The sequence below is a fragment of the Siphateles boraxobius genome, unplaced genomic scaffold, assembly GCF_051911475.1.
Source record: "Siphateles boraxobius isolate OS27281-9 unplaced genomic scaffold, OSU_SipBor_1 41, whole genome shotgun sequence".
Lineage (NCBI taxonomy): Eukaryota > Metazoa > Chordata > Actinopteri > Cypriniformes > Leuciscidae > Siphateles > Siphateles boraxobius.
This window is the reverse complement of record NW_027509042.1, coordinates 28,555,950-28,581,861: the sequence shown is the minus strand read 5'-3', so window position 1 is coordinate 28,581,861 and position 25,912 is coordinate 28,555,950. Positions and strand designations below refer to the sequence as shown.

General features: G+C 38.5%; 1 protein-coding gene and 1 long non-coding RNA gene across 5 annotated transcripts in view; one reads left to right on the top strand and one right to left on the bottom strand.

Moving 5' to 3' along the window:
* Window positions 1–25,912, bottom strand: part of LOC143706822 (uncharacterized) — a 458,129-nt gene that overhangs the window by 106,023 nt on the left and 326,194 nt on the right. The window lies entirely within an intron of this gene.
* ppp1r12c (protein phosphatase 1, regulatory subunit 12C) overlaps window positions 1–25,912 on the top strand; it is a 32,112-nt gene that overhangs the window by 4,633 nt on the left and 1,567 nt on the right. For 3 of the 4 annotated variants that reach the window (XM_077199112.1, XM_077199113.1, XM_077199114.1), the window contains 14 exons: window positions 12,755–12,873; window positions 13,782–13,941; window positions 18,149–18,293; window positions 18,749–18,823; window positions 19,825–19,901; window positions 19,972–20,084; window positions 20,253–20,299; window positions 20,391–20,521; window positions 22,502–22,589; window positions 22,672–22,789; window positions 22,907–23,019; window positions 25,290–25,339; window positions 25,577–25,625; window positions 25,709–25,813. In XM_077199112.1, the coding sequence (XP_077055227.1) occupies window positions 12,755–12,873; window positions 13,782–13,941; window positions 18,149–18,293; window positions 18,749–18,823; window positions 19,825–19,901; window positions 19,972–20,084; window positions 20,253–20,299; window positions 20,391–20,521; window positions 22,502–22,589; window positions 22,672–22,789; window positions 22,907–23,019; window positions 25,290–25,339; window positions 25,577–25,625; window positions 25,709–25,813 (1,390 nt within the window). The remainder of the gene's footprint in view (window positions 1–12,754; window positions 12,874–13,781; window positions 13,942–18,148; window positions 18,294–18,748; window positions 18,824–19,824; window positions 19,902–19,971; window positions 20,085–20,252; window positions 20,300–20,390; window positions 20,522–22,501; window positions 22,590–22,671; window positions 22,790–22,906; window positions 23,020–25,289; window positions 25,340–25,576; window positions 25,626–25,708; window positions 25,814–25,912) is intronic. The other variant, XM_077199115.1, reaches the window with a different exon arrangement.

Sequence of the window (25,912 nt, the reverse complement as noted above, 5' to 3'; positions counted from 1 at the left end):
TGAAAGACAAAGCTCAACATCCATCCCAAAAACAAAGTTATCATGATCAACTCGATAGCACAAGCACGACAGTCATAATAACGAATATATTACAACTATAAAAAGATTAGGGGGTTATATCGATCACTAAATGATGAACCAAAGGAAACAAACATATATTGGGAGTATATTATCTTACTTTTCAGACACACTTTGGGAGCCGACGCTTGAAACTGACAGTAGAGGTGGTTTAGACGCTCCAGGCTTTGGTGTGGAAATGAAAGTGTCTTTTTCATAGCTGACGACAATAAGATCTTAAATGTAAAAACAAGCAAAGATGACACACAAGCATATTCAAGCAATGGCCAGCATATATTAGTTCTGTGAAACAAAGCTAAGCAATGTTACTAACCTATTGAGAAGAAATAAATCAACCTCGGCGTCTGATGTTATACCTCCCCGAGTTCTCTCCAGCGCTGGTAAGCATCTCCGATATTAACACGAGTTTAAGAGCCTGGTATTGTTTTATTTTATGAACACATTCTTTTGGTTACTTACGGTAATTAAGGCACCTGGTGGTGGTGGAGGAAGTGAGACTATATCATCTTCTCACCTGTGTGGGTTCGTTAGGAAGAGAGGGGGTGACGGGGGAAGTCTTATTTTGTTGACCGCTATAGAACAAATTTCTAACGTTGTTTAATGCTGTTTGGACACCATATACCAGTGAAACAAGTATGGAATGTATTGGACACTACCTTGTTCGTTTCTAACACAAATAAATCTAAAAACGCAGTCTTTGGATTCATGGTCATTGAGCAAGCGCGTCTGGCAATGAGTTTCCCCTATTCAGTCTCTCGGCCGACATATTATTTTGGCTTCTAGATTGTCGCCCACATTTGTCAACAAAGTCACGATAAACAAATGGAAGGCCGTTAATCACTCACGGAGATACGGGATCATCGGCCATTGAGATCACACACACATTGATCCGTCTGAATATGCTGGAGAACGGCGGCCGCGCGAGAGCATCGCACACAAACAAACAGTGGTATGTAACCTGCGTTTCGTATGTGTTATGGCTTGTTTTGGAAAGTAGTTTGAACGGGTTACTGCCACTTGAAGTTTGCTGTTGCTGTTGTTTGGAATGGGTCGATTGCCGCTGATCGTGTTTGTGTTTGGAGTGAACAGCTGGCTTGTGTGTGTGCGGTGTGGCTTCAACGCGTTGGTTATATCGTGCCTGCATGTAATCACTGTGGCTATTGGTGTCGTTGGCTTTACGTTGGATTCATACTGCGATGTTCAGTTGCATCTGTGTGTATGCACAAGATGAGTGGATCAAGGGCTGGTTCAACTTCATCTAATATGGAGAAAAGAAAAATCACTCTGACTGAAAAGGCTCTGGCAAGCAGGATTGAGTCAATTCAAAAACAGTGTAAAAAGGAAGTAGGCAACTTAAAGAGCAAGATATTATCTCTCAAAGAGCTCATGAGAGATGATCAAAACGCTTCACAAGTTAAAGCACAGTTTGACGTCCTGCTGCAATTGTCTGAAAATGCCACTGCATTGCACACATCTTTGATGCCTTTAATCCCTCCTTATGAACAGGAGAGACAAAATGCATGGTTCACAAGCATCACTGAATACAGCCAAGGGTTTTTTAAGGATGCCAGAGTGTGGATTTCAGAAACCAACAGGCCTCGTTCAGAGCTAACTCAAAACGTTGAGTGTGACCAGGAAGTTCTTGAAGGGGATGAAATTGGGATTCATGATGATGTAAAAAAGGGACAACGGCACCCATCTTCTCGACATGATGACCAGGATGACATATTGCCATGTGACAGTATATCAAACCTAAGCAGTAGAAAACAAGGTTCAAAATCAAATGTTTCCACTACTTCATCTGCATGTCTAAGAGCAGAGGCTGAAATGGCTGCTCTGCTCACCCGTCAAAGTTTGCTGAAGGAAAAACATTCTCTTGAGGAGCAGGAAGAGAAACTAAGACAAAAAAAGGAATAACTTCAGCTTAAAGCTGATATAGCTGCATCAGTGGCTAAATTGAATGTTTTAAGGACCTCTGGATCTGGTGTGCAGAGTGCTGTTTCTCACCGATCTAATGGCATGGAGTCATATTTTAAGAAAAGGGGAAAAACGATTCGAGCTCTTAACATTGATGCAGATACTTTTGTTCCACAACTTGAAAAGGGAAAATAAGCAATGGAAATTGTGGATTTACAGCTTGGAAGGCAAAAACCCGCAATACCATCCATCTGCAATCAGGGCAGGGGCCCTCGGGGTTTATGGGACAGAGCACAATTCCAAGAAATACAACACCGCCTCCAGTGTCTCACCATGGTGTAAGGAAATACCTGGGTCAGGCTTTGGGGATATGTATTAAAAATGTGTAATTTCACAATTAATAATTATTCATACGGGTTTGACCCAGATAATCATACATGTTAAATCTCCCAAAAAGGGATAATATTTTCCCTGCATCTGCATTCATATATGTCCTTAGGCAATTAACCACAAAGGATTATAATTAATTGCATATGCAGAATATATTTTACAGACAGGTTAAAATTAGCTCAATTGTATATCAATACTTAATCAAAACGGATTATAATTAACTATTTAATATATCAATTATGCCTATCATAGATCGATCGTCAGGATAATCTTTAAGGGGATTAATTTGTGACCGAATCATCTTTTTGTCCAGCAAAAACCTGATCATTCGATCTCAATCAAACCTCACAAAATTATCCTACTTTATAGACTTCCAGGAGAAGCTATTTCTCTGGCCAGAAGAAACAACTTTCCTGTTCCATAATGATTCTTTAATTAGGCTATCAGTAAATTTGTAAAGCACGTAGCTTTGGATCTTATACATTAAAGTGACTTGTATGAGCATAGAGACGGAATCAATAAATGAATATAATGCATTTAATAAAGGCAAAGTTACGTATACCGGTTATAACAAACAATAAATGTATTTACAAACACAATAATGGCAACGACATAATGAAAGAGAATGCATCAACAAAGAGAGAGAGAGAATGAGAGAGAGAGAGAGAGAGAGAGAGAGACAGACAGACAGAGACAGAGAGAGAGAGAGATAATCTGAAAGGATCAGTGGCAAATTACAGACCTTAAAACCTTTGAGAGACAACACGGAAAAACACATCTTAAAGCTCTGAAATCTCAATACGAATATATACTTGCACAGTTGCTCGTTGTGTGGCTGCTTCGAAGGCATGTGGATTTGTTCCGTGGGAGAGTCACGTGGTCTGCAGTAGTCTGGAGCGCGCACTTTCAAACGAAGGTTTAAACGGTCTCTGATTTAAATTACCAAAGAAACAATTCAGGCTACATTTACATTTACATTTAGTCATTTAGCAGACGCTTTTATCCAAAGCGACTTACATCTGAGGACTAAAGCAAGCGAGTCATCGTGAAGAGGGAAGAATGACGCAAGAAGTGCTCAAAATACAAAGTTCAGGCATTGCTCAGAGCAGCAAAAGCCAGACAAGGGAAGATTTAAAAGGGAAGGAAAGATTTAAAAGAGAAGAATTTATTTTTAATTTTTTATGTTAAGTACTCACGGAAAAGGGATGAGTTTTCAGTCGTCTTTTGAATGCTGTCAGGGATTCTGCATTACGGACGAGGGTGGGGAGATCATTCCACCAGCATGGAACCGTGAATGAGAATGTTCTGGAGAGTGATTTAGTGCCTCGCTGTGATGGCACCATGAGCCGTCGGTCCTTGGCCGATTGTAGGCTTCTGGCAGGGGCGTAGACTTGTAGTAGGGAGTGAAAGTAGGACGGAGCTGAGTCCGTGGTAGATCTGTAAGTAAGCGTCAAAGCTTTGAATTTGATGCGAGCAGCGAGTGGTAGCCAATGCAGTGAGATGAACAGAGGAGTGACGTGAGCCCTTTTAGGCTCGTTGATGACAAGGCGGGCTGCAGCATTCTGGATCATTTGTAGAGGTTTAGTAACACATGATGGAAGTCCAGCTAGAAGAGCATTGCAGTAATCAAGCCTAGAAATAACCAGGGCCTGGACGAGAAGTTGTGTTGCATGCTCAGTTAGGAAAAGCCTGATCTTCCTGATGTTATACATTGCAAACCTGCATGATCGAGCTATCTTTGTAATGTGGTCTGTGAAGGTCAGCTGGTCATCAAATATTACTCCAAGATATCTGACCGACCTTGATGGGGTGATTGAGGATGACTACATTAACACATTAACACAGCAAACGCAAATTACCCGAAACTAGCTGTTGGACAGCGCTCACTTAAGTGCTATAAAATTTAAACTGCAATTTCAGACTGCTATTCAGAGCGGCTGTTATATAAAGTGGGAACGCGTCTAATTAAAATACAAATTTATGAGAAGGCAAAAACAGAAAATAACCAGAGAATCGAAAACAACCTTACCTTGTTGTAGATACTACACTGAAACAACAGGAGAACTGGATATTCAGAAAAACGACTTGCGCGATCTTGTCTTGTTCACGGACTGACCGCTTGTCCAGGCTAAGTTCACTTCACTCGTCGGTGGAAAAGAACAAAGGAGAATTCGGAAATTGAAAAATAAAAACTTAAAGAAACAAAGGAAAAGATCCCCTGAGGGGGGAATCGCGGATCCGTTACATGATGCTAGGAGGAGGAGAGAGGGTAAGAGAGAAAGGAGGCAGGGGTGTCAGTTCTCTTAAAGGAACTGAAGTCCACACCTCTGTGTGGAGCCCTGGCCAATGACATTCAACGAAACTTTGGCGGGCAGAATTTCTTTTGTCCTGTCATGTAGGTCATTTAGATCTTTTATGAAAGTGACAGAAATGCGTAAAATTTTACTCCAGGGATGATAAAACATAGTAAAATACATTTCAGCACAATATACGATATGGATTCAGCTGGGATAAACTGCGAGATTTACATTGGTAACAGACAAAACATGAAAAAGCATAGGAATTACAAAGATACGGCTTGATACATAATTACACACGTTATAGTTAATTTAAAACTACAACAGCAATATATGTATTCCCACCTGACTTGGGCATGCCGACACACATAAAAACATATCAAATATATTTCGGTAAAGTCTTTATATGATGAAAGTTTCATGTGTGTGTGTGTGTGTCTTCACCCTGAGTTCTTCCTTGCCAGTTGGATAGTTCCTTGGATAGTTGTGTGATAACACATCTCTGTGAAGCTCGGTGTCTTGTTGTATGCTGGACCTCTGGGTGCCATAAAGTTGTCACCCGAATCGTCTATTGCAGACTGGCCGGAGCCTAATGCATAATTTGCCTTCATGAGTTCAGAGGTTAAAAGCTTTGTGATTTCAGAAGGAATGTGCATTTATATGTGTTCAGATGAACGACCCTTGATTTAGCCAGATACCCTACAATGGAGATGTCCATACGTCCTTTTCCACGAACACTAACAGTGACCAGAACCACATGTTCTCTATAATGAATAAACAGAACGAGATAACATCAATGCTAGTGCATCAGCAATGTCTTTTATCGCTGCCTAAAAGAAATATCAAAATATTTGATGGCGACCCTCTACAGTACCATGCGGTCTTTCGAACAAGTAATTGAGGAAAAGACTGATAATGCTGAAGATGGGCTGCATTTTCTGGAACAGTACACAAGGGGGCAACCACAACAACTTATCAGGAGCTGTCAACATTTGACTGATGGCTCAGGTCATGCATAGGCAAAGACTTTACTGCATGAACACTTTGGAAACGAGCATATGATGGCATCTGCCTATTTGGATAGGGTCTCTTCGGGCCAGTGATTAAGCCAGAAGATGGAAAGCCTTTACATGCATACAGTCTGTTTTTTCGTGGATGTTGCAATGCCATGGATGAGGTTGAATTGATTGGTCTGTGTGAATTGAATACACCTGCCATTATGATCACCGTGATTAAAAGATTACCTTACAAATTGAGAGATAAGTGACAAACCGTGTCATGTGGCATCCCGGAAACGCGTCGACGGAGAGCAATTTTTGTTGAAATTGTGACTTTTATGGAGTGTCAAGTGAAGATCATGACCGATCCTGTGTTTGGAAATCTACAGGACGTACCAGTGTTGGTGGCAAATAAAGAAGGCAGCAGGACAAGATCAATTCGCTTAGGGACTAAGGGAAGTAGCTTTGCCACTGCTGCTACTACAGTTAAAAAGATACTAACAGAACATAAGTTTAAAGATGGACATTTACCTGAAAGGATTTGCCTGTACTGCAAAGGTGGACACGTGCTGTAGTTTTGTACTCTGCTGGAGAAGATAGCTCAAAGTGAGAAGATTGATTTCCTGAAAAAGAGTGGAGTTTGTTTTGGTTGTTTGTGTACTGGTCACATCAGTAAGGAGTGCAGGAAACGTCTCTCTTGCAAAATATGTGGCTCAAGGGACCCTATTATGCTTCACATCCACCACAAGGACAAGAGAGCAGACGCAGAGAAAGGTAAGAGCAACTCATAGAGTGCAGTGGGCAGTTCTTTGGTTGCAGTCCAAACCAGTTGTCTTACTGGGGCCGGCGAACAAGATTTCAAGCTCGCCATCGTACCAGTAAAGTTTAAATCAAAGAGTGGGCAAAAGACAGTGGAGACCTATGCCATTTTGGACCAGGGCAGTTCAGCATCCTTCTGCACAATGGGTTTGATGGATAGATTGAATCTCTCCGGGAGAAAAACGAAGATTCTTTTGTGCACGATGGGCCAAGAGAGAATTGTGGACCGTTGTATTGTGTCGGACTTGGAAGTGGCTGGATTGGACAGTGGCTGGTACTGTGAAATGCCAGATATCTTCACACAACCTAGGATGCCTGTAAATAGGAGTGACATCCCACGAGAGGATTTGCATAAATGGCCTCATTTGAAACATGTGTACTTGCCTGAGATGGATACAGATGTGGAGCTTCTGATAGGTATGAATGTACCCAGAGCTTTGGAACCACTTGAAATCATCCGGAGTGTGGATGAAGGGCCGTATGCCATCAAGACTATGCTTGGTTGGATGGTAAATGGACCCCTTGTTGGAGAATGTTGTGATGGACCTGGTGTGTATCAGTCTGCATTTACCATCAACAGAATTCCTGCTGTAACACTTGATGAACTCTGGAAACAACAGTTCAAGACAGACTTTCCAGAGTGCAGTCATGAGGAACAGCTAGGACCTCCAAGGGATGCAGGTTCTTGGAAATGGCTAACAGTACTGTGAAATTAGTTGATGGCCATTACAGTATTGCTTTACCTCTGAAGGACAGAAAGGTAAGCATGCCTAACAACCGTAACATTGCAAAACAACACACCCTTAACCTGAAGAGAAGGTTTATCAGAGACGCATTATTCCATAAGGACTACACTGCTTTCATGAATAACTCTACAAAGGTGTGCAGAAGACAGCAAAGACTTCTTTAGCCAGCAAGTGATTGAGACCATCATGTACAGTTTCTATGTGGATGACTGCCTTGCTTCTGTAGCCTTAGAACAGGAAGCTATATCCCTCTCTAAAGGGGTTCCATCTAACGAAATGGATAAGCAACAGTCGCAGTGTGTTGGCCTCAATACCTGAGGAGGAGAGAGCAAAGGATGTTAAAGACCTGGATCTGGACCATGACTCATTACCTGTTGAGAGAGCACTGGGATTGCATTGGTGCGTCCAGTCTGACACCTTTATGTTCAGCATAACTATTCAGGAGAGACCATTGACCCGCAGAGGGATCCTTTCAACCGTCAGCTCTTTCTACGACCCTTTGGGGATCCTAGCTCCTGTGGTTTTTATAGCTAAAAGAATTCTCCAGGACCTGTGTCGGAGCCGGCTAGTTTGGGATGACTTCATACCAGTAGCGGTTGCCCAGGAATGGATAGACTGGTTGATGGAGCTACATCAGTTGGAAGGCTTCAGCATCAGACGATGTTTAAAACCTCTGAACTTTGGAGAAGTAGCCACTGCTCAGTTGCATCATTTTGCCGACGCAAGTGAGGAAGGATATGGTACTGTTACCTATCTGCTGCTGCTTAATGAACACTCTCAGATACACAGCACCTTCATAATGGGAAAATCCAGGGTGGCACCTTTAAGGCCTGTTACTATCCCACGTATGGAGTTGATAGCTGCTGTTGTAGCAGCTCCAGCTCGTATGGACAAGCTGTGGAGAAAGGAGCTAAGATTACAGCTTCAAGATTTTTTTTTTTGGACAGATAGTACCTCTTAATTAAAATACATTTTGAATGAAACTTCAAGATTTCGAATCTTTGTGGCAAACAGGGTCTCAGAGATTCTCAAGGTTTCTGATGCATCTCTATGGAGATTTGTGAACACTGCACACAATCCCTCAGATCTTGCCTCCAGAGGTGCGAAGGCGGAACCATTCCTACATAATGAAACTTGGATTTGTGGTCCCTCATTTCTCTTACAATCAGAAGAAGACCGGCCTGATAACCCAGATGAATTGCAGGAGCTTCCACCTGGAGGTCAAAGTGTCAGCTGCAATTGGAGTCTCTACAATTAGGGATGAAAATGATACCATGACTTGTTTGATCAATCGTATCTCATCTTGAACACGTCTAACAAGAGTGATGGGCTGGGTCCTAAGGTTCAAGGCTTTCTTTCTGAATCTCAGAAGAATGAAGGAGGTCACTGCATGTCTTACACGGTCCGTGTCAAATGCAACTCAACAGGAAGATGCCCTCACCAAGTACATGTGTGATTTCAAGAATAAGCTCTGCGGAGGTTATCTCTCATTGAGAGAGATCCGAGAAGCTGAAATTTAAATTATTACGTTTTGTCAGAGGAAAAGGTGCTCAGAAGAGTTCTCCTGCCTCCAAAAGGGAGAAGGTGTAAAAAGAAACAGCCATTTATACAAACTCAATCCAATATTGGAAGATGGTGTGTTAAGAGTTGGAGGACGGCTAAGTAAGGCTGCCATGCCTGAAGAGTCGAAACATCCTGCCATATTAGCTAAAGACCTTCATATCTCTCACCTCATTCTACAACATATTCATCGAGAGGTCAGCCATAGAGGTAGAAATCATATGTTGTCAAGACTACGCCAGAGATACTGGATCTCTGGTGTTAGCGGTTCCATAAGGAAGATCTTGGCAAGATGTGTGGTGTGTCGGGGGCTACATGGAGCTGCAGGTCAACAGCAGATGGCAGATTTGCCTGAAGACAGAGTTTCTTCTGAAGAACCTCCCTTCAGTCATGTCGGACTTGACTACTTTGGTCCGTTCGAGGTCAAGCGTGGTAGGAGTCTTGTAAAATGATATGGAGTTATCTTCACGTGTTTGGCGATAAGAGGAGTACACATTGAAGTCGCCTCATCATTGGACACAGATTCCTGCATTAATGCACTGCGACGCTTCATCGCAAGAAGAGGACAGGTCAAAGAGTTGCGGTCAGACAATGGCACCAACTTTGTAGGCACAGAGCGTGAGTTGAGACGAGCCATTGCAGGATGGAACTTGGAACAGATCAATGAAGCACTCTTGTTAAAAGGAATTAAATGGACCTTCAACCCTCCCACTGGATCACACCATGGAGGAGCATGGGAGAGGTTGATTCGTTCTGTCAGAAAGGTCCTTAACTCTACTTTAAGTACACAAAGACTGGACGAGGAAGCACTCTGCACAGTGCTCTGTGAAGTCGAAGCAATTCTCAACGGTAGACCCATCACCAAGGAATCGACAGATCCCAACGATTTGGAAGCATTAACTCCAAACCACCTTCTGCTTCTCAAAACGATACCATGTTTACCTCTTGGTTACCATGTTTACCTCTTGGACTATTTCAGAAAGAGGACATGTATGCACGGTGAAGATGGAAGCAAGTCCAATACATGGCTGACTTGTTTTGGAAAAGGTGGACTAAGGAGTATTTACCACAACTGCAGGAACGACAAAAATGGACCAAGATTAAGCGGAATTTCATTCCTGGGGACATAATTCCTGTAGTGGATGATTCTGCGCCCAGCAACTCCTGGATCATCGGAAGGATAACTGAAGTGCTGCCAGACAGAAGGGGACTCGTGAGACAAGTCTGGATAAAGACCCAAACCAACCATATATGCAGGCCCGTGACCAAGATCTGCCTTCTTCAGGGGCCAGTTGCACCAGCTGTGCGTAAGTTACAACTTACCCTAGTTTTCACGTAAATGGGCACTAAGTTACAACTTACAAACTACTAAATATTTTTACGTTGCAACATTAAACTTTGTTTAAACGTAACTCTAAGTTCCAACTAAATATTTATGGCAGCCTCCGATCAGGAGTAACGGTTGGAATAAAATATCAGACAGACTGAACTGCATCAATAAGCTCTTCTTTTACCTGACAGACTTCAATTCTTTAGACATATGATAATGCTGACATTTACACTCACTTACATTTTAAGAGAGAGAACATTATGTGAAAAGATAACTTTGTTAGCGGATCTTTAACACCAATCCGTCCTAAACAGCGCCGCTGTGTGCATCTGTCCATGTTGTGCATGTCAAATATCAGTCATAATCAATAAACGTAATATCTTATGTTTTTTGTATCAATATTTATTTATTGATACTTATTAATTTCATTTCAAATACAGTTTCTGAATGTTATTTACATATAAAAACACTAATGTTTTCATGTTCAAGTATCGTATTTAATGGAAACTTGTTTTTACCGTTAGTAACGTGAGGCAAAAGAAGTTAGAATGAAGGATAAACTGAAATTCACGGCAATTCAACAAGTTCTGGTCACGTATTTGAAGGCTGCTATTGATTCATCGAGACTAAACGTCATATTATGCGACTACGCATTACTTTACGGAGAGTTATAGTACAGAGCCTCTAGTGTGGACTTTACATTCCAATTTAAGAAAGAACTTAAAAGGCTGGTAAAACCCTACCCAGGAGTCAGCTGAATCCTGATTATTGTACTTGACTTTTGACGGAATTGATTGGACTATTTTTTGACTTTTTTTCTTCTGAGAGAATCCCAAAGATTGGTTCAATTTTTATGATGGACTATTTTTTAATAATCTTTTACTTATTTTTCCTTCCCCCGCTTGGGTAATGTATGTGTAATTATTACTGTGTGAGAGCTGTAATAATTAGGGGCCGGAATGTAAGAGCCTGGAATTGTTCTATTTTATGAACAAATTATTTTGGTTACTAACGGTAATTAAGGCACCTGGTGGTGGTGGAGGAAGTGAGACTATATCATCTTCTCACCTGTGGGGTTCGTTAGGAAGAGAGGGGGTGATGGGGGAAGTCTTATTTTGTTGACCGCTATAGAACACATTTCTAACGTTGTTTAATGCCGTTTGGACACTATACCAGTGAAACAAGTATGCAATGTATTTGACACTACCTTGTTCGTTTCTAACACAAATAAATCTACAAACGCAGTCTTTGTATTCACGGTAATTGAGCAAGCGCATCTGGCAATGAGTTTCCCCTATTCAGTCTCTCGGCCGACAAATTATTTTGGCTTCTAGATTGTGGCCCACAACGAGTTCTACCTCTTGCCTGATCGTAAGCCTTCTTTTTAATTTTAAGTTCTGCATACATTTTCCTCTTTTGTTTTTTATCTGCCATCTCTCTTTCTGTAGTAGTTCGGCTAATGTCTGTTCTGTGTGCACTGAGTGCTCTCTCCTCCCCATCATTAGTAGACCCCTTACTGCTGATTGGTTACTACAGGTGTGTTTTGGTACTCGGTCTGACACTGTTTTCAATGTGTGAAATGTTTTTCAAAAACTACTGATCCCACCTTTAAAAACACAACTTCTGATTAAAACATTATTTTATTTAACAAATTCATTAAGTGATATCCTTCTAGAACTTTTTTGACTCCAAGATGCCTGGAGAATTGTCCACAACAAATTTTTATATATTTGTTTATATATATATATATATATATATATATATATATATATATATATATATATATATATATATATATATATTATACTCAGTTTCTACCCAATAAAATATTTTAGAGCTTGGCATAACTAGAAAAATGTAAATTCTTTAAAAATGTAGTTGTAAGATTTTATTAATTTACATGACTTTTCCAGGTCTAGAAATCACACTTTTAAAATGAGGCTTCCTCGTATATTCAGGTTGTCAAGACCGTAGGAATACTCCTTAAAAAAAAAAAAGACAACTTGTTTTTTTAAAAAACATTTTAAGTCATCTTGAGGTCCCCTTGGAAGTTTGCTGAGGCCTGCTAGTGCACCCTGACCCCATGGTTAAGAACCACTGTACCTTACATTACCAAACAATGCTGTACAATGAAAATACATGTCATTATTCTGTGTCATTAAGATGTCACATCATGAGATAACAATCTTCGATTGTGCGCAGTGATATCATGAACCGCTATCGTGTTTAATGTCATAGCTTTTACTAAATCTTGGCACTGCTTTTTTTCTATTATACTACTATTCATGAGAAGCATTTTAAAGGTCCGCTAATAAAAAAGTTGCTTACATTGTGACCGTTTTTAAATGTGTTTGTATTTGTGGACAGATTTGTGTGATTTAGGGGGTTTAAATTATTTTGAAATATTAAGTAGTAAAAGTACTTGGACTGTTGTGAATGAATGTTATGAACCCCGTTAGTATTTATTATACTGTGCTTACTGGTACTGTCACTCAGACATTGTACAACTTGACTGTAGTCCTTGACTGTAGTTTATAGTGAAATATACATTTTTCTGACTGCTGTAAACTTTTAGGCTCATTCCAGAGTTCACAATGTAAGATTACATTTGTGTTTCAGATTTCTGCTCCAGCAGGGTGCATCTCTCTGCACAGTGAACTGTGATGGTGATGTACCACTGGACATTGCAGAGGATGAGGCCACAGAGACACTGCTGCTGGAACACACATCAACACATGGTTAGACAACACAACATTTGAGATGTCACATCATGAATCGTGTATAGGTTACAGAAGTTAAAGCCTTTATTAAGAATAATCACCCAATCCAAGTTTGTTGGAGTACAGGTATACAAAGCACACAATATAAAATAAAAGCACACATTTCCGCGCACTGAGGTTATTCAACAACTTGCAAGCTTTTGACCTCTCGGAGTCAAAAAGTCATCTGATGAAAACCCTGAATGTTATTGGATCAATAACATTAAGGTTTTAGTTTACCCAAATTTTTTGTCTGATTTACTCTGTCATGTCCTTCAAAAACTGTATGACTTTCTTATTTTCTCAAAATATATTTTGAGAAATTACTCAGGGTATTTTTGTACATTAAAAAAATCAGTGGTAACCAAAACCATGTGATTACCAACTATTTTAAAATATTTTCTTTTGAGTTACACAGACCAAAGATATTCATACATATTTAGAATGGCATGAGGGTAAGTAAATGATGACAGAATCAACATTTTTGGGAAAACTAAATATCCCTTTAATGTGCAGACTCAAATCATTTTTACTTTTTGATCGAGTCACACAAATTAAACATAACTTAAAGGCATTTTTACTCAATGTATTATGTAACTTTGTATATATTTACCCTATATTCATTCACAAATAACTTGACAAAATATTTCAATAATTGTCTATGTTTTCCATAATTTTAAACATTGTGTATGTTTCTAGAAATGTATAGATTAGTACATTTTACATTTAATTCGTTTTTCCAAATCAACATCAGCTGGTTAGATTAAAATTAATAATAATAACAGACTCAAATTTTTTAGATAATTCTCCTCAGAGAATCTTGCCAATTTTTTTGTTTTATGCAGAAGTGTAGGAGATACACTTATAATCAGTCCATCTCTCATCAGGCATGGATGTGGAAGCAGCTAAGCGGGCAGAAGAGGAGTGGATCATGCATGATGCCCGCCATTGGCTCACAGACGGGCTACCTGCTAACATTTGCCATCCCCGGACTGGTGCTACTCCCTTACATGTTGCAGCAGCTAAAGGATATTTGGAGGCCATTAAGTAAGTATGAATCCAAACAGGGAAATGTGGGAGAGAAAGCCTTGTAAAAAAAACTTGACATTGCAAAAGTTTAACTCATATGATGGTAACGTGGTATAATGCAAACTTTTTAAGAGTTTTACCTCAGACTACTAGTATCTAATTGATTAACGAATTTTGTAGTGTTTGGTTTGTCTTAAACCCTAGGGACCAATCCACCCTTATTTGACCAGTTTAACACCCCATACTCATGCAGGGTGTTCCACCACGCCATTGGGCGGTTCTCTGTTCACAGAATAGCCATTGTTTATTTCCTGTCTCTATGCAAAGTGGGGAAGGAGTGGAGTGTGTCTCAGAGCTGTTTAGAGCAGAAGGCACATCAGCTTCTTGTACACTGCATGATATCACAAAACGTGACTGAAGAGAAAAAGAATAACTGAGAATGGGAAGAGGGGAGGAGAAAGCATTTGGAGAAGGCAAACCTACAAACACACTCACTATTCAGATGAACTTTAAAGTCACCTTGAAATCAAAATGCTTTATGAAATGTTGCTATGTCTCAATTTATGGTTCATCCAGACTTTAAAGTCATCATAAAATAAAAAAAGGGCAATTCCTATTTTTCATGGAATATTTTAGTATTTATATATTATATTATAGCATTATTTTTGCAGTATCTGTGCACTATGTATTATATCTGTGGTTCATCTGTGCACATCATATAACACAAATAATAACTTATCCTTCCTCTTGCAATGACATATCTTCTCTGATGACCCTTTTTTCGGCGCAAGGGTGCGACAACCTGTCACTCACATGAGATCATAGCAATAGCAAACCACAACATTTTAATCAGTTCCCAATGGACAAAATTAAGTCCCGCCCTACATTTGCCCAGAGGGCAGACAAAGACTAAAGGGTTGATATTAGTCATGAGACAGACGAGTCGAGGGAATAACTTACTTTTTTTGGGAATAGTTAAACTTTCACCACAATTACATTTATTCTGATTATTTAAACCAGTGATTCTCAACCAGGGGATTAATGTTCTAAACATTAATGGTGAACATTTTTGATTTATAAAATGATTATCTCAAGTCTTGAAAAAACTAAGACATATTTTTGTTATACATAGTTTAGTAGCCTACTTTTATTTTTGGCAGAATTTATCATTATAATCAACTTAATTATTTCCTGGATTTTGTAACAACATAGTCCCTAAATTTATGTAAATGCAGGAAATGGGATTCAAATCGGAAAAAAAATCCCCCCATTTTGTGCACCAAATGTTGCACAAATGTAATGGCAAATGTAAATTTAAAAACAGAAATGCATTGCCATTTTACATATTACATTGTCATTTTGCATATTACATTTCAAACTTAATATTGCTACCCATATGCTTTCATAGTCTTGTAGCAGGTATTAAGAAGAGAATATTATTGTTATGATGGGTTATTTCATTGCTTCGTGTAGTTTGTTATGGTGCAGTAGCGAAAGACTTCAGCAGATTTCATAGACTTGGCAAATTCATTTTTCAGAAGATTGTAGGAACAGACATCTGTTATGGGCGTTCTTGGCAGTTTTTCTGAGGCTTTTATATTGTTCATATCGATATCGGAATTATATCGTATCGACCGAAATTAAGAAATATATCGTCATATAAAATTTGGCCATATCGTCCAGCCCTATGCAGAGCAAAATGAAGTCGCAACACTATCGAGGCTTTCTGGAGCGAAATGTACTGCCAAGCATCAGCAATCTGTCTCATTTGCAGCTCATGGGTCCTCCAACCGGATAGTGACCCAAAATATATAGCTGAAAGCACCCAAGAATGGCTGAGTACTGTACTGTTCTGAAGTGGCCTTCAAAGAGCCCTGATCTTAATCCCATTGATTGAACATCTATGGAAAGTTAAAAACATGCTTTCTGGAGAAGGCACCCATCCAACCTGAGACAGCTGGAGAAGTTTGCTCATGAAGAGTGGGCCAAAGTACCTGAAATCGCTTGTTTGCATTGATTGCCTCTAAAGACTGCAACAAAATTTTAGGTTTCCCATCATTTTTGCCCAAAGCAAAATCTGTTTTTTTTTTTTTTTTTTTACTATGGAATAAACGATGGATTCTAATTACTTTTGTCAGTTTCAAGCTACTTCAGAAAAAAAAAGTGGGGGTTCTTTTTTCATGGAAGTGTAACATAAAATCTGTTCACATCGGTATGAGGTAGCCTAATTTTAAAAAATATAGCCTAAAAGTGTGATTTGTAGACCTGGATAAGTCATGTAAATTAGTAATAATAATTATTATTAAACATACATTTTACTAGTTATTCCAAGCTCTGCAATATTTAATTTTATTGGTAGAGTTAAAAATGTTAAACTTCTTTGTAAATCCCAAACAATGTGAAGAGTCGTGTAAATTCATTGGTTAAAAAGAGTGGGAGTGGGAAGTACATTCAGGTCCTAAAACTTCTGGAATCCAAAAATTGAATTACTTTAATTTTAAATATAATTATTTAGTTACTGTTTTTTATTTTTTTATTTACAGAAACGTTTTTGTGTGTGTGTGTGTGTGTGTGTGTGTGTGTGTGTGTGTGTGTGTGTGTGTGTGTGTGTGTGTGTGTGTGTGTGTGTGTGTGTGTGTGTGTGTGTGTGTGTGTGTGTGTGTGTGTGTGTGTGTGTGTGTGTGTGTGTTTTAATGGAAGCATGTTTTGTAAATTAGAGGCTGTTATCTGTTGCCATTTGTGGTCACATGTTGTAGGTGTTAGAATGCAAATGCTTGTGCTTGCACTGCTATAAGCATGCAATCAGCTGAAAGAAAAAAAAGGCATTTTCACATAACAGATATTTATTATTAATCCACATAAATGTCAAATTAAACACCGAAAGTCTTCAGTGGTCATTTGCATAGAATGTTCGACTGATTTCCTCACCACTCATCAAAAACTGTGGTTCTGCACAAATCACATATATTTTGGATTCAAAACGGCAATGAGTTTGCTGCACTAATAATATTTATTTACCATAAATGTGATTACCAAAGGTACCTTTTTTATTTTTGAATTTGGAAGTTGCCTGCAAAATCCACTTGATCACAAATCTGAATGGGGCATTTTTGGGATTAATAGTTTTACTTACTAATTTTATTTTCTTCATAATGTAATTTTAGGAAAAGTAAAATAATTGTAAAAATACAGCAGCCACACACTCAAAAACACTGTGCAAAATCAATTTTAAAAGCAAGCTTTCGGTCTTCCGACCTTCTTCAGGCATACAAACAAAGTGAATGTGGCCATACAAAAAGGCCCTTGTCAATCACCTCTCCTGATTGCATGATGCCAGACACCTGTGTTTACATGGCTAAGGCTACAGGGATAGGGAACATGGGAAATGTAGTTCAACATAGCCTATATCAAATATAGCCTTAGGCACAGGGTCTACTGAAAACAAAACATAAATAACATCAAGATTTCAAATCAAAAATAATATACCAAAAAAATCATTACACTACATAAACCTATTCCATGCAAATATCAGGCTATGGCCATCATAAAGCATGGAATAGTCTATAATAATGAGATTAAAGAAACACACTCATATCAAAATCCTCATTAAGGCCCAGTGGTTGTAGAGCTTCTAACATGTAGATCCAATACAGCTCTCTCTGACATAGTCGCCTGTCTATGTAATGTAGCAGCACCTCTCTACAAGACATTTTTGACGGATGAGCGGTGGTTCTTTTCTATTTTTTTTATTTAGGAAAAGTAAAATAGAAATGGCCTAAAACATTAGTTATAGCTAAATTAATCACAATTTAAACAATGATGTCACATTCTGTGACATTGCTTTGGTTGTTAACTTGGAAGAATGAAATGGATAAAAATAACTGAAAACCTAACCACTTTCCCCCTAATATTCATTGTGTGATATTCTTGTTAGCTATATGCAATGCATACTGTGCATATGTGTTAACATTTTTTTTAAGTGTTTCTGTGTTTCATTACCCTTTAAAATGCTGCCTTTAAAATGGTAACTAGGTTTTGGAACACAGCTTGTGTCTACATTATATTGAACACACAGTTGACTTCAAATACCTTCTCTCTCTCTCTCTCTCTCTCTCTCTCTCTCTCTCTCTCTCTCTCTCTCTCTCTCTCTCTCTCTCTCTCTCTCTCTCTCTCTCTCTCTCTCTCTCTCTCTCTCTCTCTCTCTCTCTCTCTCTCTCTCTCTCAGATTGTTGTGTCAGTGTGGTTTGGATGTGAGTACTAAAGACTATGATGGCTGGACTCCTCTCCATGCTGCTGCTCACTGGGGTCAAAGTGAGGCCTGTCGTCTGCTTGCTGAGCAGCTGTGTGACATGGAGGCCATTAGCAATGGGGTGAGTGATTGAGGGATTAAGTGCACTGATTGGGAAACATTCTGTTTGCTTATAACTGTTGTCTATGAGAAACAAAGCTGTCTTCCTGAGACAGGTATACACCTGGTACAAAGTCAAATCCACCATTGTGCCACATTTATATTTCAGGACAATTCTATCTTATTTTATCTATTACTATTTTTATGTGTTATACTCAGTTCACATCAAAAAATGTGTTAACATTTATTTTCTAAATGGGAAAATAAAAGCAATAGCAATAGCAAAAAAATAAGTGCAGAGGGCTCATTCTCTCTTAAAGGAAGAGGAAGTGTGGAGCTACTGTTTTGTGTCAAAATGCACCACACTTCTGCAGGCAGCAGCAGCACTGCAGTTAGCCATAATTCTGTTTCATAATGTGTGTGGGTGTGCATGCATGTTTAGGAAATTATAATAACTGAAAGTTTTTTTTTTTTAAGGGTCAGACTCCATTTGATGTGGCGGACGAGAGCGTTGTGTCTTTACTAGAAGAGCTGTCTCAAAGACAGGCTAATGTAAGAACACGCACAGACACACAACTCTATCTAAATCAATCAGTCATTTTAGACACACAAAAGGAAGAAATTTACAGCATGTTGCATGTAATATAGAATGCCTTTTCAACTGGTGGCCTGCGGGCCGAATCCGTTTTATTGGTAAAGGTTTTCAATTATTTGTTAATATTTGTACTAATATTTGCTGATAAACTCTTAACACCCAAGTGTGTTTTTGTGACGTCAATAACACAACTTCTAACATGAGTTTTTTTGGGGTTTTTTTCTCTGCTTTCTTTTTCTTTGCTCTGGCAATATGAAAGAGAAAGGACAATATGAAAGAGAAAGGACACTTGCAGTCTTGCAATCTGTTCAACTGTATAATATCCACAGAATTATTCTAATGGACTACACTTGGAATCTCTTTCATTTCTGTAAATCATCACTCACATTGCTCTCCCAGGGTGTGTCAGTTGTTAATTTATCCCCCATTATTCACTTTTTCCACATTATTTACTATGAAAACAATGTATAAATTAGGCAAGCAAAATAGACCAAATATCATTTTTATATATCCCAGAAAGACAGGAAAGCATTTTGAATGATCTGTCGATGTTTCCTAAAGTTCATAATACGAGGCTAAATAAAAACTTTTAAGGCCTTTAACACATATACACATAGAAGCCCAAAAAAATTAAATAAATAAAAATATAGTATATATAAATAATGTATATAAAGATATATTTTTCTTTCCTTAAAGACCAAATACATTAATGTGTTAACTTAGTAATTAATCTATGACAACCTTTATTTCAATGAATGAGTCATTGTGTCATTGTCAAGTGTGGCTGTTTATTTTATTTTTGTACCCAAGTCAAAATTTTGATGCAGACTCAACCCTAGTGAAATATGTCACTCATTACTATGATGTTTAATCAGAAAATTAATTAAATCTGATCTATTTAGATCCAATATTAATTAAGTGTGAAGATTATATACATTTTTGTGTCTGTTTATTTTAGTGGAGGACTGAACAGGCACTTATTGAGCAACAGAATTCACAGATCTCAAATGCCAACACTGCAAACAAGAAACGCAGGTGAGAAAAATGATTTGTGTTTTAGTTTTTTTCTGTCACGGGCATCTTCACTCATGTCTCTCTCTCTCAGAAGCTCTGTGTGCCGGATGAGCAGCAGGGACAAAATGTGTGTACAGGACCAGTCTAAAGAACGAGGGGTCTCAGGTGGCCTGTGTCTCAACGATGAGAGAGAAAGCAGCCCAGGTTTGTCGTTTCTCTCTCTCTCTCTCTCTCTCTCTCTCTCTCTCTCTCTCACTCACTCACTCACTCACTCACTCAAACATATACAGCAGCATTATCATATTTACGTACATGAAACATACCTGTACAAGAGTTCAATCTGTTTGATGTTTGTTTTCTTCTCTGTTCTAGAATGTTCAACAGTATCATCTCCAGAAAGCATTGTTCCTTCTTCAGGGGTAAGACACACACTCTTCTGTCTTAGCTTTCACTGTCAGCATGTGCTCTGCTGGTGCTTGTGGTTAATCACTGTATGTTTGTGTTTTTCAGACCAGTGAGGATAAAGAAGTCAAGGTGAATGATCAGGACAGAGCGAGTCGCACAGCAGTTGTGCAGCCCACCCCTCAGAGGCGAGAGTCACCCGCTGAGAACCCCAGTAACGCCTCTAGTGACGGAAGGAAGTAAGATCGCTTGATCCAAAGAAATTAATGCTTTACAAGAAGGGCCCTATTTGGGCCCTATTTTAACGATCTAAGCGCATGGTCTAAAGCACACAGCGCAAGTGCACTTAGGGCGTGTCCAAATCCACTTTTGCTAGTTTAACGACAAGAAAATGGTCTAATAGGGTTGTCCCTATTCTCTTCATGAGTAATGGGTGTGTTTTGGGCTAAACATACCAAGGTTAAAGCGTGCAAGCAGACCATCTATGGGACAAGCCAGATTCCACCATATCTATGTACACATTATTACTCTTTTACATTGTAATCCTTTTATTTTTAATATTTGGCATGTTTGTGTGCTGCTGCGCGTCCCTGTGTGTGTAATAAGCAGTTACAGAGTGCGCGCGCATTGTGCACCCGCCTATAGGCGCATATTACTAACGCGCTCTTAAAATAACAAAACAAAATACTGCGCCATTGACTTTAGACCAGGTTTTTTTTTTAAACTAAGTTTCGGGCTGAAACTAGCAAAAAACACTTGCGTCGCGCCTGGCGCCGCATTGTGCCATGTTTATAATAGGGCCATTTATGTTATGTTATGTTAATCCTTTAAAAGTAGTTTTCATTTTTAATTCATGTTAACTAATGTTAGCTATAGAACCTTGTTGCAAAGGGTTACCACAATAGGCAAATTCTTCAAGATTAGGCAGTGTTAAGGCCTCATTATGCTTCTGCGTCAACTCCACGGCGTACCTACGCCGTCACTCCTACGGTTTTATGGTTCTGCGTCAGGTTGAGTTGCATCACGGTGCATCTGACCAATCACAGCCCTTGTGGTCTGCGTCGCCTCGATGCGTAGTTAAAATTTTTTGGAGGTGCACGTCGATCTACGGCGGAGGGGTTCGCGGCAACGCAGAGGGGTCTGCGGGGGTACGCCGTCTATTCGACGCAGAAGCATAAAACAGGCTTTAGTGATGTCAAAAAGTACCGCTACCTACTACCAAGTCAATATTAAAATAAAAATTAATATGACAATGTAAACTTCAGTAACTTAAAAAAGCCCTCTACTGCTAAATACTAAAAGCACATTTTGTTTGTTGCTTGTAATGTGATGATGCTTGTTGCTCTTCTTTATTACTATTTACTTGATTTGAAGGTATATTTAGTTTTTTGTTTACTTTATAATTTATTTGTTTTAAATATAACTTTTGTAATTAAAATCAAAATTGATTTTTTTTTTCTCTACTGCAGAGATATTTTTTTATAAATGTATCTCTACAGCAGTTAGATGGTTAAAATAAGTGTTTTTTGTATCAAAGTAGGTATTGAGAATCAAGTCATGTCATCCTCATTTATATAGCGCTTTTAACAATGTAGATTGTTTCAAAGCAGCTTTACAGAGATAAACTTATAATTTAAGGTAACAGATATTGGTTTGGTTTTATAGTGGTTCTTGAATAATGTTTTTTCCAGCTAAAGTTAGTTTTGATTGATTCACTTCCGTCTAAATGATCATTTGTTATTGAATTAGGGGCCGCTAAGACGACACCGTTCTCTCTAAACAGAGTTTAAACGCGAACCTGTGATAGACACTGATGGCGTTCACATGCGCATTAAGAATTGATTCTATAGTTATGTGCGTTTGAATATATGTGTGCAGGTTTGTAATTCCTTACAAACCATGCCTAAACAAACTACTTGTCTTTTCTATCAATTTTAATGCAGAATTTTATTTTATTTGATCACTTCGGGTAGGTACACGAACCGAAAAATTCCACAACGTTTTATCTGTAGAATGGTATAGGGATCCTCCATAGGGAGAGGCTAGTTGGCACTTCAGCACTGCATTGTTATCGGGAATCACTAAATTTCACTAATATTGGTACAGACTATCAAATTTTGCTTAATTTATTAAGCACTATGTAAAAGTAGTATGTAAATAAATAAATGTTTTTAAGGATTTAAGCTCTGTTCATGAAAAATTATTCAATGGTTTTTCAGGTTTCAGGCTCCAGTGAGAGACGAGGAATCAGAGTTTCAGAGGAAAGCTCGCTCGCGTCTCATGCGCCAGTCACGTCGATCAACACAGGTGTGTGTTCACACCCCAATCACTCACATTGTGAACACTGTTCAAAATGCTTATTTTTCATTATTATTATTTATTTTTCCAGGGAGTAACACTGACAGATCTTAAGGAAGCAGAACGGAGTATTGTTAAAATCAATGAACCTCAAAACATCAGTGTTCAGCCTGTGAGCCCCAACATCACAGTAACACCGGCTGAGAGAGGTGAGTCTTATTATCAAGTATGTGTGAAACACCTGGATAAAGAGTAATGACTCTTTTTGATCTTTTTGATTCAGTATGAGTTCTGTATGGATATTGATATTTTTCTCTCTGCAATAGACATAGAGCCAGTGAAGGAATCTGGAGAGGCAGAGACAAGACTAGGAGTGAGAGATCGCAGGAAAGGGAGGAAAGAGAGACGGTCTACTGGTATCGTTCAGCTGGCTGAAGAGGTGAGTTTCAAACATTCATAAAAACTCACTTCTCATTCTGCATTTTCACTCCCAGTGCATTTTTTTTAAATGTACTTAAATGTTAAAAAAGTATGCTTTTTTGCAGCTTCTCACCAGAATATTACAACAAAACAAAATTAGATTTTGCAAATGTGTATCTGTGCCTTCATTTTAAACTAATGTTGCCCACAACAATGTTATAGAACAGGACGAGTTTGTTGTTTACTTTTTGACTTGTTTTAAAATAGTGGCTAAAGTGATTCCCGGTTTCTTTTTTAAGTGTATGAATGAAAAGTTAAATGATATTTTTTTTTATGATAATTATTTTGGCTGGATACCAACCGTTATATGCAAACACAAACAGTACATGAAAAATGGTCTATGTTACGTGCCTTCCCAGTCTAAGGGGTCAGGGAGGCAGTAACAAGGAAATTATCAACAAGTTGGCAACCAAGAACTCTCCTCCCCTGTCTCACTCCACAAATCACACAGATTTTTAGAACTCAAAAAGACTTTATTTGGATTGATCCAAAGTACAAAAGGAAACGGAAAGCGTCAATAGGCTTCGGGAGGGGACAAGGCCAAAACAATAAACATAAAGTTCTGACTATAGGAGAAAAGCCTTCTTAACCTTTCAAAATAAGATCGAAAAGAATAACAAATACCTTACCTCACTCCCTCTCTAGCCAAACACAGGAGAAAAAGGTGGACATAACATAAATGGCATCCTCCTCCCTACTGCTTCCAAAATAAACTTAAATCAAAAAGGAGTCTGGTAACTGGTTTGAAGAATGTAAGAGCTGGTTTAACCATAGTCCAAGTCTGTTCAGATCAACAACAATCAACAATGTCAGCAATTGACAACAAGATGTACAATTGCTCTTAACACACATGCAAAGGGGTGAGGCAGGAGAAGACAGTCTGGGCACCCTGGAGTCAAAAGAGGATCTCCCCCAACTGGCTTTTCCTTTCCAGCTTTATCCACGAGCTTCCCTAGTCAGGAGCCAATCAGTGGGAACCAGGAGATGATAGTAATTCGTATCAGCTGGCCCCCATTTGGACATGAGAGAATGAGAGAGAGAGAACAAAGAAAGAAAAAAAAACACCAAAACATTGCACACATAATAATTACGGCCTGGGACGTAACACCCCCATCACCAAATTTACAACCAATGGCTTGTAAATATCTTACATGTACAACATCAATCACATATATGAACAGAGACCAGGATTTGGAAATGAATGGGGACTTACACCAAAATGAACAAAGATGCCCCTGCACAATTAAACTAAACTTATTACAGCTGTCACACTTAATGTGAAAATTAATTAAAAGTATTGATTGCGCACTACATTTAGATCTGATCATGTTGCTTCGGATTTCTTTTTACCCATTTTTTGCAGCGTTGCACATTATAAACAATCACACTAGTTTTTGTTGAGCTTATGAATGCAATGGTCAATAAGAGGCCTTTAGATTAGTCACCACTAAAAACAGCAGAGTTAAACCAATTTATAAACGGATATTAGCTTTTTATACGTTTTATTGAACAACATTCATAATCAACAATAATTAGTACTTTATGTAGGCTATTTACATTTATGCCATTGTTGTATAAATACAATACAATACAATACAATACAATACAATACATGAATGACAGCTTGGAGTCTGTGCAAATACACATAAATGCCATGTCAGATTTCTGTTCCACCTTTGCAGTTTGAAGATGATGTTGATAAAATTTTATTGGTAACAGTATATAATTCTGAATTTTTTTAAGTAATTGAGTAAAAGACATATTTGAGTATTTGACATAAGACAACACTGATAAATTGAACAAGGTGATTAAAAAAATTGCCCTTAAAAGGTAAAAAAGGCTTCTGTAAATCAACGGGCAAATATTGGGCAAAAAAAGTTAATTTCCAACCCTGAAAAAGACCTCAACACTATAATTATGCGGTATATCAGAAGGAACAACTGGTTGCTACTTTAGTGTATATTACATCAAATTGCAAACTCACTCTCACTTGTTTCATACAAATGCAAGTGGTGCCATTTTGCATCTTTGGTATTGATTTTATTGAAAATGACCACAGAGGATTTCAGAATGAATATAGTATTCTTGTTGCTAGGCCGATTGCTTTGTACAGTGAGAACATTTTTACACCCCTACTGCAGTTGTGTTTGGTGTCTCTAGAGGCAAAGAAATTCCTTACTTAAAAAATGTAAAATGACTGACTTGTATTGGCATTTTACTTTTGTTCAGACTGATGATATGGATGCAAATGAAGATGCTGAAAAAGACAAGAGCACAAGGTTTGTTTTATAAGGTTTTCTACATCTGGTGTATAGCTTTGTTTGAGTGGTTTGGGTTGTGTTTTGTGTTTTTCTTGTGACAAGAACACTTTGCGTAGGTGTGGCTTTGGGGTTTGCCTGTCGGAATTGGCTGATTAATTAGTGCACAGTTAAATAAGCTGCTTATAAGCTCATATTGAGAGAGTAATGTTGAGGCTTTTGCAATAATATTTTTAACAGTGTTGTTTGTTTTTGTAGGGATCCTCTGTTAGATGATTCCAGACACTCTTATTATTATTTTAGAAAGGTAATACATTTTTTTAAGCGGCAGTCATTAAGATACCGAAGAGTAACATAAGAGCTGGTTTACACTCTTGTATGTTATCTCAGTTGTATCTGCAGGTGTTGCAAGAGAATGGAGATCTAAAAGAGAAACTGCAGGAAACTCAACTGCAGCTAAATGAAAGTAAAGTTCAGCTGGAGAAACTCAAACAGGTGAGAGGTGTTTTTTCTTGTCCTGAGACTGAAGGAAGGGGAAATGATATGTTGAACCACTAAAGTGAGAGAGAATTCTTTTGTCTGTTCTGTTTGTTT